Source organism: Gambusia affinis, linkage group LG17 (genome assembly GCF_019740435.1).
Source record: "Gambusia affinis linkage group LG17, SWU_Gaff_1.0, whole genome shotgun sequence".
Taxonomy (NCBI): Eukaryota; Metazoa; Chordata; class Actinopteri; order Cyprinodontiformes; family Poeciliidae; genus Gambusia; species Gambusia affinis.
The window spans coordinates 10,042,573-10,058,073 of NC_057884.1; the positions used below are offsets into that span (position 1 = coordinate 10,042,573).

Genomic DNA, 15,501 nt, shown 5'->3' on the forward strand with positions numbered 1-15,501 from the left:
TTCACCATTTTTTTGTGAATTTAACCAAAAAGCAAATGAGTCAAGAAAAGGAATTCATGCAGTTTTACGGTCACAGCTCTAGAGAATGAGAAGATTGTTAATCAACTCATAAGATTGCGAACAGCTCCTGCCTGATTGTCTTTCCTTGATCACCTACACTAAGAACCACTTTATTAATTCCAGACGCCACAATCGAGCAAATCAAATCACCTGGAAAGGCTGTGTCATTTTCCTTTCACAAAGAAGCAATTATGCATTTACTCTGATCAGCATGAACTTTAAAAAAAAAAAAAAAAACTATTACTCAACAGGGGTCTGAAAAATTTCTGTTCTGGACACAATTTTAATATGCCATAAAATACTCATGAGCTTAAACTCATTGTTCCGGTTTCACTGTTCGTTTCGGCATGAAAACAGCAGATGGCGCTGTGGGGTGCATTTATAATAAGCCATGTATTGTGTGAGCTCCATATTAAAAAAAACGGACAATTAAATATACTGCACATTGTGTTCATCAAATTATTCAAAACTCACATTAAAAAACCTACTTGATTTACTTGTTTTTAAGATTGTCTTTACAGGCTTTGTATGTTGCTATTATCTGCACAGAAAATTAGTATTACAAAGCCACATTATTGGGTTTTAACACATTTTTAATGCTACTTTGAGGCATTTCATACAAAAAATCAAGTTTGGGTAAAATTGCTTTCATTCATTTGGTGATTATGCTAATGTCTTTTCTATTTGCTAGTCATTACATTCATTTTAAAGTCACATGACATTGATAATGACAGCTTTATTGAAAGCTAAAAGAATCATTTAAGGGCTTCCTCTTAGCAAGCAAAGCATCAGTTTAAATGGATAGTTTTGCCATTATGAGGTCTTCATCACTTTTCTGTCACTTTCCAGTCAGAGGATTTAAAGGCAATAATGGTGTGTGTGGAACACTATTGCTCTTATAATGTCTTTTAAGTTGCTGAGTTATTGAACGTCTGTAAGAAAAAGCAATGGTTAGAAGTCCACAAACCTCAATCAACAGCATAAATAACAATATTTTGGGGATTTTAGAGATTTGTTTGAACTGCGCCATCCTCATAGTTTAAGATCTATGATATATAAGGCATCAGATTTTTTCTTAAACATGAACATGCACCAATTTTCCAATTGTTTTTAATTCTATTCAGCTGAAGAAAAGACTTCCGAATTATTGATTCACCAGTCAGATGATGGCACTGAAAGAGTTAACCTGAGAGATCTTAGTATGAATCTGAGAGCTCATGTAATAAAGTGAGTGAGGAACAGTCGGGAGTTGGTTTTTGGCTCTCTGTCCTATTTGTCACAAATGTGACTTATTATTCCAATCTGTAGAAAGCACTTGACTTGTATCACAAATTAGATGATGTGCAAACAGCTGCTTGCAGGTGAGTCATGGGTCAAGTGAGGGCCAAAATGGGTTTCTTCCTTTGAACTATATGATTAAACATTAAAGAAAGGCTGTCAAATGCTAAAATGGAAGAGAAAACACAGCAGTTAAGGTTCTGAGCTTTAGCATTAGTGTGACATCATCTTGGGCAAAAATGGCTGAAAACGGAACCAGAGATGGGGCAGCTTCCAGCAAGCCTTCTTATATCCTGTTTGAGTGGAGGCAGTGTGACGTCATGTGACTCTGGAAGGGGTGGGGAGCAACCTCAGCCTCCTCCGCTGCACTGAATCTGTCACAGTGCAGGGAGGCAGTAGGCACTGCGAGGGCCTTTTATAATATACACACACACATGCTCATCGTCTACTGCCATTTCCAGTGTTTGAAATGCATTAGTGTGCTGAGATGAATGCATCCTCTTAAGATTTTTCACATAAAGATGAAGAATTAGTTTATTCTGCAGCATGGTTGACTGTATTTGGCAGATCTGCAAGATGAATCAAGGACTCATAGGAGGCCAAAGAGAGCCAGTATTAATCTACTGGCAACCTCTGTTTTTCAGGTAGGTTACAAAATATCTCCTTATGCGTACCTATTTCTGGATCACATACTGTTATTTGGAGACATATCCTAATTATTGTTTTCATTTGGGTTGGAATAACAAAAATGTAAATTTCCTTGTATTTTTTTTTTTTTGACAGGTTTATGCTATTTGTTTAATGCATACAATATATAATGTGGCCTCAACACTCATACATGATGCTAGTTACTTACTCTTTAATTTCATGTATCGCAGAGAAAATATGGCAATTAATCAATTTAAAAACCTTCTGTAAGATCGTTTCAGGGCAAAGGCCTTAAACGTTAGCAGTGCGCACAGATTCAAGTCTGTTTTTAAAACTCAATTCTGCCTTGTTTCCATTCTTCTTCTGTGTCCTCCACCTTCCCCCATGTCTCTGTCTCCCTCCCTTTCTCGTGTGTCTCTCTGCACCAGCTGCTGCTCCTGCTCCAGAGCCAGAGCGTAGAGTCCCCTCACCCTGCCGCACATGCAGAGACAAAAGGCCTCATTTGACTGCTGAACACTGCCCCCTTTCGCCATCCACTACTTCACGCCTCAGCTGCGGAGGTGGCATTGGTGCTGATTTCGATGGCGTTTGTGACAAAACGAGGCCTCCACTGAGACTCATAACTACTCCAGTGAAGAACAGAAGAAAGAAGGGGCGGTGGAGGTGGGGAAGGAGGAAGGAGGAAAGAGGCTGGAACAGTGGGCTGTTAAAAGCAAGTGCTGAGGCCTCTACAGGAAGATTTTTTTCTCCCTGATATTTCTCAGAGTGGAAAATAAATCTGACAAGGGTATGCTTCGTTTACCTATATATGCATGGGAGTGCATGTTCACGTTCATCTGTGTCTTTGTGGGGGTGTAAGTTGGTTGGGGGGCAGAAGGAGGGAATCTGGTAAGGGAGATGCATGAAAGAGAGCTTACTGTAAGAAACTGACCAGATTGAGCTTTAGCTACCATCATGATAAGTCAAACAAAGGAGTTGTTTCATGATATTAAATACATTTTCACATTAAATCCTGGTAAATTAAATGATCTGAATTTATTCTGGCCTGGTCTGATCTTTTAGCCCTTTGCCATTTCATACATTCGTAGTTTTGGTTGTTTTGTTCCTGAAAAGTTTGGGTGTGAAAGTTAGCTGGATGTTTTGAACTAACAATCCATCGACTATCCAACATTGTGATACTGTGTACCCACACAGACAACTGATTTAAATTAATGTTCCACAATCTACCCGTAGCCCACTTTAGTTACTGTACATGACTCGGTTACCAGCAGTAGGTTGGTCATAGACCCACTTGAGCCTAATGTTTTGGCTCAGTTAGGCGTCATCAACCATATATCAATTTTTATCTGGCTGGGGAATGTCTTCCACCCACAATGACAACCAGTTTAATTGCTTTTCTGAAATCTATCCATGTAAGAAGATGTTCCGTAGATTTAAATTCCTCGTCAGAAGGTCACTCACACTTATTTTGATTTGATTAGAGGTAGTACTATCTTAACTTATCCAATTGTCCCAATGTCATATCCACATTATAATTTCATAACCATGTATCTAAACAGCTGAATTTCTAAATTTTTCACCCAGTGCTTTATAAATGTAAGTATGTATGGCCTTTACAGTTACAAAATGAAAGTAGGAAGGGACAAATTGGAAAGTACATGGCTAAAAAGTTGGAGGTACAAATTGACTGCTTATTTTTATTTTTTTCCCTCTGGCTTCTTTGGATGTTTATGGCTCTGAAAATGAGTCACCTCTCTCGTTATGTTTCTAGCTTCAAACAATCTTTATGACAAAACGTGTCTATAAAGAAAGAAAATGTTGCAGTGCTTCCTGGGAGGTGGGCACAGCCTCTTCCTGTGCATTTTTGAGGCCGTGCTGCAGCAACCCAAAGCTTTATGTCGAGTGACCAGAACCAGCTGAAACCGGTTAGAGGCAGACTGAGGGCTGATGGGAACAATGCCGTCTCTATGCTACACGGGGATAGAGATAGCCCAGACTGCTCCATGGCAGCCCCTCACAGCTCAGCCGCTGGTAGCTAGCAGGGCTCCCCTGCCTGCTCTTTGCCTGCTGAGTGTTGGAGTGCAGAGCTGGACGGTTCACGAGGGGAGAAAGGAGATTTGGGAAGGGACGAGGGCAGGGGGACGGGGCTGGCTATGAGTCTGTGAATCTGCTGCTGGGAGCCCTGCCTCACACATTCACATACACACACTCAACACAGGAGCATGATCTATGTGTCTGTTTATATGTCTTAGTGCTGCTTGTGGTGCAGAGAATGACCGAAGACGATCCATATCAGGACCACCAGCACTCACCAGATGCCTGGATGTAACCTGACCTTGTATTCTGGGCCTTTGCCTGTTTGGGAAGATTTTTTTTTCCCAGACAGGGTGGGGTGGATGCCTCCTGTGGGTTAGCTGTGTTGTGACTCTGTTTGTTGCAGGATGGAAGGCAGCAAAGAAAGAAGGTTTGGCTAAGTGGCTGGACTGAACGAAGACAAGAGGGTGAGGACTTGCTGATTAACCTTGCATGTCTCCACCATTATTTTACATACACTTTACTGAAACAGCAGCTGTCTTTTATAAAATGTTGATTCTTACTGGAGGAAAAAAAGTGCATGTGCATTAAACTGCTGGTATAGAAAGCCATTCTGTGTTGTGTTTTTGTCATTTTTCTTCATCAACGCTTCCTACGTCAGGCTGCTGTGGCTGTCATGGCTGAAACTCGCTGTTTTTCAACCAGGCCTTTCTCCCTCTCCCTGCTGCAGCTTCACACAGCTCAGCAGCCATTTTTTTTCTTCTCACAGGATTTACTGCCTTCTCTCTCCCTTCATTGCCATTTTTATTCTCTTCACTATTTCTGTCATATTATCTCCACGATTCCTTCTCTTTGAAGTGAAGTTATAAAATATGGATTCAGGCAAAATAAGATTGCTTTTTGTCATGGGTCCATGAGTGCAAATAGATTTGGTACAAAGTACTGCTCTGGTTTTGTATTACATAGAAGATCAGCTCCATGTATGTAACTCAAGCACCCATGTTTATTAACCTTGTTTGCACAGATCAAAATCAAGAAATTATTAAGATTTAATCACTTGTTTTTTGGGGGGGTTTTTTCTGGGAGGGGGGAGGAGGGGTTTGCTTGCAGAATTTAAACATGAACCACACAATCATAATACAAGCAAACACAACTTTCCATGACACTACAGTGCCAAAGGCTTGAATATAGGACTGTGTGACTGAAGACAAATTAGCATGGATCATGTAAATAATTAAACAAATAAATCTGACATTCAGAACACAAGAAGTTCAGCATCTGAAATTCCATAATCTGCTTTCCATACAGTTTTGTTCACTTATTTACAAAGAAAATTCACCTCCATGAATGCCATACTAATTTGGATCTTCAATTATTTATCACACATGAAGTGGAATGACTATACAACATGCGATTACAATAAATTTATAAAACAAGAACTTGATGCAAAAGTTAGAACTTTCTCTGATTAACACCTAGTCAAAATTATACATACTGTATCAAATATATTGCACCTACACCCCTTCCAATTTTAGTCTAAATGTTTCTTGACCTTACATCAGGAAGTATCTTTAACCTTACACAAGTGTTTGGCATTATTCTGGCTTAATATTTGGTCAGTGTTCTTAATTACAGTTGTAGTAGTATCTTAGACATACAAACTTTATCAAATACTGAGAGAATATTTTTAGTTCAAAAACATATTCCAAAAACGTTGTGATCAAAGCATCTGTCTTGGAGTGGGCAATTCAAGCTTAATTAAACTGTTCTCAATTCATTTGTGTATTTCAGGTGACCTAATCATCAGAACGAGGGAAGGAACATGGGAGATATGAAGACGCCTGACTTTGATGACCTACTGGCGGCCTTTAACATCCCTGACATGGTGGATCCTAAAGCTGCCATTGAATCTGGTCACCAAGATGAGCAAGATGGACAACTCAAGCAACAGAGCAATCGGGGGACTGACTGTGAAGATGAGTCTCACAACTCCTGCAGCGAACATGATGCAGGTGTTAGTGTAATTGTAAAAAACATTCGCAGCACAGACACAAGTGAATATGTTGGAACCAAATTTGAAAAAGACAAATATTTTAACTCACATTCCCAAGCAAGTGCTGTCGGGAATGGACTACCTAATGGCTGCTTATCAACAGCACCACCAGCTGCTCAACACACTAAGGAAGGATTGAAAGTTCCTAGAGATGATGGATATCGATTCAATCCTCAATCTCATACTTTCACTCAGTTCAGTCCAATATCTAGTGCTGAAGAGTTTGATGATGATGACAAAATTGAGTTAGTTGACACAACTGGCGTACAGAAAAGCCAAGTCTTCTTTACTTCCATTGCTAAAACAGAAGACCAGATTTCAAGGATTGACTCTGATTCAGGTCAAAACAAGAATCAGAGTCAAAGGAGATGTTCTTACAGTCCATCTCGATTACCTTTACCAGAAAAAACCCTGGAAGACAATTTTTTCAAATCTCAGAATCAAGCTTCCATGGATGCTATAAAGTCACCTGAGCTAGTTGATGTGCTAAGTATCCCACAAGTCAAAGACCAGTCCCCTACAAAACTGTATTCTTGTATAGCAGCTATTGCATCACTAAGCGGGAACACATCTGAATTTGATGTGTTGGACTCTATACCAGCACAGAAAGAGACTAAACCATCTAAGGAAAATCTCAGAGCAATAGACAGACTACAGGAGCAAGAGTCAGACATTGATTTGACAAAGAACCTTCTTACCAGGGAACCAGAAAGCCCCTCTGGTGTCATCAGTGAATGCAGCAGCAAAGGTTCCCCTGCTTCTAACACAGACACCACTCCAGTCATTCCAAAGGTTAGAATTAAAACAATTAAGACCTCTTCTGGACAGATCAAGCGTACTGTCAGTAGAGTCCTTCCGGAATTTGAAACTGAAAGCTTGAAGAAAGAAGACAATAGTCCATGTCTCATGACAACTACCAGCACACTTTTTACATCATCAACAAGGCCCTCTTTGCCATCGACTGTGGTAGCAACCAGCAGGTGTCCATCAATTGAAATCACAAAACAAATGACTATTAAGCCTGTGGCAACAGCTTTCCTGCCAGTATCTGCAGTCAAAACAGCTGGTTCACAAGTTATTAACCTTAAGCTGGCCAACAACACTACAGTCAAAGCAACAGTTATCCCTGCCGCATCTGTGCAAAGTGCCAGCAGTGCTATCCTGAAAGCCGCAAATGCTATCCAGCAACAAACAGTCATGGTTCCTGCCTCCAGTTTGGCCAATGCTAAGCTTGTGCCAAAGACAGTGCATCTTAGTAACCTCAGTATTCTTCCTCAGACAGTGTCATCTGTTGCCTGTGATCTTCAGCAGGTCTTATGCTCCTCGAAACCATCCAAAAAGCAACGACCACAACCAAGTAAACAGACTGGTGTCACTGGCCAAGCTTCTAAAAAAGTCTCTCGGGTTCAGGTGTTCACAAGCTCTCCAGGCTCTGTAGTAGATGCTTTCAATAAAGTCCTAAGTAGCCTGAACCCTCTTCCTGTGTATGTCCCAAACCTCTCTCCACCAACCTCCGCCTGCATTTCATTACCCTCCCGGGGCTACAAGTGCCTGGAGTGTGGAGACTCGTTTGCTCTTGAAAAGAGCCTGACACACCACTATGAACGCCGCAGTGTGCGAATCGAGGTCACCTGCAACCACTGTGCCAAAGGTTTGGTTTTCTACAACAAATGTAGCCTTTTATCTCATGCAAGAGGTCACAAGGACAAAGGGATGGTCATGCAGTGCTCACATCTAATCCTCAAACCCATTCCTGCAGATCAGATGATTAGTTCATCAAATTTGCCAGTGACCCCTTGTATCAACACCCCCACATCTCAAGCACAGGCACCTGCAAGTCAAACCCAAGCTAAGACTGCTGGTGGTAACCAGACTACAGTGATATCAGCTCCTTCCAGCGCTCCCCTTATGGCAGCCATGCCTTTGGAGGATGATGCATCAAAGCTTGGTCGGCACAACTTGAAATGCTTGGAGTGCAATGAAATATTCCAGGATGACAGTTCACTGGCCATGCACTATCAACAAGCACCAGAATCCAACAGTCAGGTAGGTACCATGTTATTCAAAAAAAGGCTAAGGCTTGACAAGGGCTGCACAGGTGTATAGTTCTTTGTATGGTTGCCTGGTCCCAAGAAAGTCCATTGTCTGAGTCCCAGGGAGAACAGGTAAGCTCTGCATGGAGTTTACCTGTTCTCCCTGTGCATGTCTAGGTTCTAGCAGGGTACTCCAACTTCCTTCCACAGTTTAAAAATATGTGTGTTAGTTCAATTGATATTTCTAAATTGGTTTCAGAGTGAGTGTGTGTATGGTCATTTTTTTGGATGGATGGATGGATGGATGGATGGAAGTCTTCTTTTTTGTCTATCCTGGCCTGTAGTGTTAATATTGATCACTCTGTCTCTCTGTAATATTTCTGCCTTTTTGTATAATTGTTCTAGCTTGTTCATAAAAATAGATCAACATTTATTTCCTTTTTTCATAGAAAACATGCACAGTTTGCCAGATGCTTCTTTCAAATCAATGCAGCTTTCTGTCACACCAACGAATCCATCAGCACAAGTCCCCTTATATTTGTCCGGAGTGTGGTGCCAGTTGTCGCTCTGTTCACTTTCAGTCCCACGTCACCAAGAACTGCCTGCATTACACTCGCAGAATCGGCTATCGGTGAGTATATCTTAATTAAAACCAAAATTATTCATACTTCTAGTTTCTCTTTTGCTGAGATATCATTTCCAGTGGTTGCGTACATTTCATTGTTGAAGAGAACCAATGTTTCACTCTAAGTGGTCTTTTTCTTACTTCAATGTCCAAAGACCATTTTAATTGTCATTTTAATTGCAGTTATTTAGCTTGGTTTCTTGGCAATTTGGCTTCAGCTTGACACCTAATATCGCTTCATGACACATCATTCAGGACAAAATGACAGGGACAAAAGGTGACAGCCACAGTCCTTGTGGTTAAGTCATCCAAGATACAGGCTATTAAATTTTTTTTGTTTTTTTTTGTTTTCAACCAATAATAGACCAGTTAAAAACCTGTTTTCAATCAATTCTTGACATTTTTGTCCCTAAAGGGGACAAAAAACACTCACTCCCTCATTAGCATAAAGCCTCAATTGAAGAAGAACTGGAGAATATCAAAGAAGTCATTGGTGAGAGGTAGAGGCTGCCAGTCCATCATAGGACCAACACAGATAAAAAAAATTACAACAATGTACACGCATGCATACATCTAATTTAGTGTGAGCTTGATAGGTTACTAGTTTTGGTATTGCTATTTTTGTATTTAAGAACAGAAGTAACAAATGATTTAATTTAATAGGGGAACCAACAACTGTCATCAAGGATTTGCAATAAATATGGGACTTTTTCATAATTGTGGAATGCAAATTTATCCAAATTTTCCTCACAAATTTTTGCAAATTTTTTTATTCAGACACACTGTAGGATTTCTGAACCAAAAGGACCTGCTTAAGGTCATGTCACGTTTTGAAATCAGATTTAGGTTTGGACTTTGAAGAGGCCAATTTAGCTTTTTAGGAAATCAAGGGAGGATGTCTTATATACTTCAGATTATTGTTCCATTACTCTTCCAAACCTTTTGTTTGGAAGAGTAATGGAAAAATTAGGAAAAAGACTTTAAACAAGTTCTATCTAAAAGTATGGCTTGAGTTTATTTTATTCATACTTTATTCAACTTCCCTTTGTGTTTTTTTCTGTGTTGTTTTCCAGCTGTGTTCACTGTAGCATGATCTTTGTTGATGTTACGACTCTCAAGTCTCACATCCAGAACATGCACTGTGAGGTCTTCTACAAATGTCCACTCTGCCCCATGGCTTTCAAATCTGCACCAGGAACTCACTCCCATGCATACACACAGCATCCAGGGGCCAAGGCAGGCGAGCCCAAGTAGGTTCCTTTTTGTTTACAATATGTTTAGAATTTAAAAAAATTCTATTTTATAGAGTTCAACACTTTAACAGTTAATTTAATTTTGTCTGCTGTACTATCATTTGTTTCTTACTTGTTTTGTCTTTTGAAACTAGGCCTACACATTTGTGGATACCCAACCTCTTTTTTAATTACACAAGTCAGCGCTAATGTAACATAAACCCCATGTCCAAATCCTTTCTGTCTAGATAACCATCTTTGGCTTCCTTCTCAGCAGAAGGATTTGCTGCTTTTCATTACGGCGGCTTAAATTGTGTTTGTTTTTTCCACATGGAAACCTTTAACCACCTAACACCTAACCACAGCTGTTTACATACTGATGGGAAGTGGTAAAAACTTCAGATACATTAAGATTTTATTGCAGTAGCATAATCTCACACAGCTTCAGAAATTACATTATCGGTGAAATTTGTACACACCAACAAGGAATTTGACTTTGGTCCCGTTTTGCTCTCAGTGGACAGAAATTAGAAAAACAGATAACGTAAAATTTGGTGGAAAAGAAATTGTTCAAGAACATATGAAAACATACAGTTTTTTTTATATTAAGGCAAGGTCAAAGTGTAAATGTGCATAGTATATATCTGGACACTGTTCATCAAAATGATGAGACTTTTTACCGATTTGTTTTTGCAATTAGCACTCTGCAGCACCAACCTGAAGGTAAATGTCTAAGTGTGGGGTTTATAGAGATGTTAGCTTCCCTTTTCCTGACCTTAGACTTTTACAAGTCCTAAATGTCAGCCCTGACGATCTTCTCTTCAGGCCAGATTGTTTGTTGCATTCTAGTCCTGTCATGTTTTGTGGCTTAACCAAACCACACAGTGCTAGCTATACACAAGAGCACATGGCTAATATATAAATTCACATGGTGTTTAGCAAACTTCTCACATTATGCAACTGTTTCAATTGATCACTTTATTTTTACTCACAATTTTACAGGGTATTTTGAAAGGTACTATGGAATTTAATTAACAAGCACAAATTTACTTATTTCTTGAACAAATCCTAACGGTTTTAGTACTGGCTTTCGTAAATACAACTGTAGCTCGGATTGTCGAGGATGCTTTGAGTCTGTTACATTTTGCTATGTCTGAAGTTTCCTAATAATTATGACATTTTCTGTCTTCCAGAGTAATATATAAATGCTCCATGTGTGACACAGTGTTCACTCTCCAGTCCTTGCTCAGCTCACATTTTGAGCAGCACATTTCCAATTTTAAAGTTTCCGTCTTTAAATGTCCTGACTGTTCCATGCACTATGCACAGAAGCAGCTGATGCTGGACCACATTAAGGTAATCAAACGTTTTTCTTTTTTCTTGTTTGTTTTTTTTTTAATCAGGATTTGGCCTTACAATTATCCTATTTATAACTTCAAACCAAGGCAAATTAAACCTCCTCTTGTAGCACCTAATGCCAATCACTCCATTCATATTAATTTAATGAAGTGGTTCATGGCACATTATGAATATTAACATGTTAAAAGGTGCTGTTGTGGATCTTCTCAGGCCATCCATGGAACCCTGAAGACCATAGAGGCTCCACCAAACCTGGGGATCAACCTTCCACTTAGCGCGAAGCCCACCAATTCCAACAGCGCCAACAGCAACATCCCTAAAAATAACAACAAAGACGGAGAAAATGTCTTTTGTCAAGACAAGGGTGAAAAGAAGCCTTCGTCATCGCCACTGAAGACAACCAATAGCAACTGTGCAGCAGACCTGAAGAGCCCTGTCAGCTCAGGATACACATGTGGAGAATGCAACGCCCCCCTCAGGTCCAGGGAGCTGTTTGTCACACACATGAGGCGTGAACACGGCAAGGTGAATCTTCTGCAGTGTTGTTATAAAAAAGACAGTTTCTTTTGCTTTGTTTGTGACACTTCAAATATAACTTTCAAACTGCAGATACTGAAGAAGCACCCATGTCAGCAGTGTGATAAGTCTTTCAGCTCCTCCCACAGTCTTTGCCGACACAACCGTCTAAAACACAAAGGACTACGAAAGGTCTACACCTGCCCGTGAGTACCACCACCCTACTTAGAGTGATTGATAATTATCTGTAATTCTGTGTTAACACAAATCCATAAATGCGTCCTTAATAGTACTGAGCTACAATTTCCACACACAACCATTCAGGTCAGCTATGAAAGTAAAATTTGAGTTTGAGCACAACATTAAAGATTTTTCTATCAATCCATTTAAGAAAAAAAGTTGAAATATGAAAGAACATTTAAATCAACTGGATGGTTCATCCAATTAACACAGTTTAATTTAAGAAATGAAAATTACTACAAAATGTGCGTAGTCCAGCAACAAAAATTATTCTATTTGTCCTATTATTGATATTAATTTTCAGATACTGCCCTGCTCTAAGTCAGCCCTTCACAAAAAGAGTGCTGCTGGACCAGCACATTCAGATGATTCACGGAGGTAAACACCCAGCAGGACGGACTGAAAATGTTGAGACATCACCTGACAAGCAAACGGTACAGCTCCATGAATTTATCAACTTATTGTCTGCCAAAACTTCTGTCTTTGCATTTATTGCTATTTTGTTAGCAACAGTTACATAAAGTCTTTCTGTGCCTTGTTACCTCTTTATATTAAGTGTTTTTGCTTTATTATTTTTATGTTTGATACTTATAAATAAATAAAAAAACAATTTTATTTGGTTCATATTTTAGTTTTATAAATATTTTGTTGTGTTTTTCCCATTTTTTCTATTATTTTTCTGATTTGGAATCATTCATTTTCTGTCATCACAGTTTTTGAGCTGAAACGTTGGACCTAGTGTTGGCTAATCTGCTGTTTTGTTGCACTTCCTAAAGTACTGAACTCTTTGTTAGATTTATGCTGGTGAGTTTTGAACTTCATGGCAAAGCGATTGATGAGAAAGCTCATCATTTGCTTTCTTTTCAGAACCGAAGCCCCAAAAGAAATCCAGATGAAGATGAGGGGTCTCCAGGCTTCAACTCCAGGGGTTCCGACTCACAACCATTGAAGAGACTAAAAGTGAACATTCTCAAAAATCACAAATGCGCCGTCTGTGGCTTCACCACTGAGGATATTGCTGCTTTCCACAAGCACATCCCCCAGCACAAGTCTGATGGCTCATCCCACCAATGTCAGGAGTGTGGACTCTGCTACACCTCCCCCCGCTCGCTGGCTCGACACCTCTTCATCGTCCATCGGCTAAAGGAGCTGAAGAGTCTCGGTAGATATAATGGGAGGGACCGGGAAGATGAAGAGAGTCAACGGGAAAACCAATTGGATGTTGTAGATGAGAACAATGACGGGACGCCGAATACCAAATGTAAGGTGTGTGGGAATACGTTTGAGACTGAAGGACAGTTGAAAACTCACATGAGGACACATGGGATGGCGTTCATAAGGTCAAAGACCCTTAGCGCTGCTCAAAAGTGAGAGAAAGATGAATTATATCCATTTCATAAGTTTCTTAAACCTGTGGTACCTCCTATAGATGTGGTTGTCCTGTAAATACATGATGTAGTGTACAACTTTATGTAAACAGTAGAATACACACACAAGAAAATTTAATACACATCAAAGTCTCCTTTTGTGTCTTTCAGCAAAAATATCAGGAACCTTTTTTCTACAGATAGAGAATTTTTAATAGACTTTGAGTAAATTTTTTAAGATGACCTGATTATTTCCAAAGTATTCTTTTCACTACAACAAGACAATGTATAAAACCACTATTATAATCTGCATTTGATTAGCAGTCTAGATTTTAGTGCTTCTGATATTCAACAAAAGTCTGGCAGAAAAAAAAAAATTAAACTACAGGTACAGGCATTTCCTTTGTTGAGGACCTAAATTTCAGACTATACTCTGAAACTGCAATTTTCACAAATTAACTATTTCTTTCCCTTATTGCCATGACAAGAAAATGCAGCTGTGCATCGATAGTTTGTCTAAAAATGCTAGATGCCAAAACAATTTAATCCAGAGGCATTTTGAGCTTTCGGAAGATTTCTGACCTATTAAAAACAAACTGCATCCAACAAATATCAAAAAAAGTCTGATGAATAGAAAAATTAACAAAGATTTCAAAATGAATTATTTAAAAGAATAAAGTAACGGTCAAATAAAAATTATTCAGTATCTCAAATAATATGTTTTTGTCTAATAATCCTCAGCCAAATTCAAGAACAATTTCTAAAATTTGTTCTCGTCATGGCAGCTCTCTGAGGTAAATATATTTTTTCCAAAATACTTAATACACAAAATATTAAGCACTTGACTTTCAGTCTTTCCAGATAGTTAGTGTCAGTTTGTCTTTAGAGCACAGTGGAAATAAGACTGACATATCCATAATAATGTTTAACTGATTCTTAGATATTTTTTTTCTTTAGAATAACTTTTCTATATTTAAAATTGTAGGTTGATGTTGGAATTATGATGAATGAGCGCTGCCTTGAATCTTGCTGAAAATGAATGTATCCTTGTCGGTGAAGCTGAAATATTCATAGCACATAGCTAGTTAATAAAACATTATCTCAATAGTGTTTAATTACTTTTTCACAGCAACAATGAGGTTCTTTATTTGTCAGCAGCCTCTTTCATGGAACAAGTCACAAAGTCGAGCCTGTATTTAAAATGCCTCTGGTTGTAATAGCTTATCAATACATAATCATCAGCTTATATAAATGAATCTAGGTTAATAGTTAACCTGACAGGATCAATAATAATCATCAGACATAACTGATGTTTCAGACGTCTCCCATTCTCGTAAAGCATATTGGAGACATAAGATTTACTTAAAAAAAAAAAAAAAAACGGAAAAAAAACTTTCAGGCATCTGGCCACTGGTACATCTAAAGTATAAATGCCAAGTTCCACAGCTTTCAGGTTTCTGTTTGGCTATAACTCACTCTAACTTAACCAGTTTAACGTGTGAAATTGACTCAAATTGATAAGCATCAAACGGCACTGGCTGGTCTAATAGACTGCAGAACAGGCTAACCTTTACACAAGTAAAGGTCTGTCATTGTCTCACTTCAAGGCTAAGAAGAGGAGCAGCCAGGGTTGGCCAGCCGTGGGTTGACATGGCGTCTAAATCACCAGTCAAGTGTTTTGTGAACGAGTGTTATCAGTAGTCGACAGCAGTCAGGGCTGACTAAGTTTGAAAAATGAGCAACACAGTTTCAAATTGGTCTCAAGCTACACATTCATAACAGGACGATTTGAGACCACGCTTTAGAAACTCCCAAATAATTTCACAATCCTGTTAAGGCTGTGTTACTTTTGCCTGAGACAGTTACAACGCTGTGGAAAAAAATGTTCGCCTCTTTTAAGTTCTTCAGTTTTTCCTGTTTTATTTTTTTGTTGTTTTTTTTTTTTTTTTATCACAGACGTTTCATATTTTATCCAACATTTTATTATTGGATAAAAAGAAAATAATAACTTAATGAGCCACTTTGAGTTGCAGCTAATGTGTGCTTCTTCTTTTGA

General features: G+C 38.9%; 1 protein-coding gene across 1 annotated transcript; it reads left to right on the forward strand.

Annotated features, from left to right (window-relative positions):
• Positions 1-2,666: 2,666 nt before the first annotated feature.
• znf532 (zinc finger protein 532) lies at positions 2,667-15,393 on the forward strand. The gene is made up of 10 exons (XM_044096451.1): positions 2,667-2,773; positions 4,427-4,487; positions 5,812-8,119; positions 8,556-8,737; positions 9,805-9,981; positions 11,157-11,319; positions 11,533-11,847; positions 11,932-12,044; positions 12,383-12,512; positions 12,946-15,393. The coding sequence occupies exons 3-10, from the start codon at positions 5,843-5,845 to the stop codon at positions 13,447-13,449; spliced, it is 3,861 nt and encodes a 1,286-aa protein (XP_043952386.1). The 5' UTR covers positions 2,667-2,773; positions 4,427-4,487; positions 5,812-5,842; the 3' UTR covers positions 13,450-15,393.
• The last annotated feature ends 108 nt before the right edge of the window (positions 15,394-15,501 follow it).

What these genes read in the sequence shown, in the direction of transcription:
- znf532 (XM_044096451.1), top strand. Translation starts at nt 5,843, where the DNA reads ATGGGAGATATGAAGACGCCTGACTTTGATGACCTACTGGCGGCCTTT. An exon ending in CGAAAGGTCTACACCTGCCC is followed by an intron (nt 12,045 to 12,382) that starts GTGAGTACCACC and finishes ATTAATTTTCAG; the next exon opens with ATACTGCCCTGCTCTAAGTC. An exon ending in CATCACCTGACAAGCAAACG is followed by an intron (nt 12,513 to 12,945) that starts GTACAGCTCCAT and finishes CTTTCTTTTCAG; the next exon opens with AACCGAAGCCCCAAAAGAAA.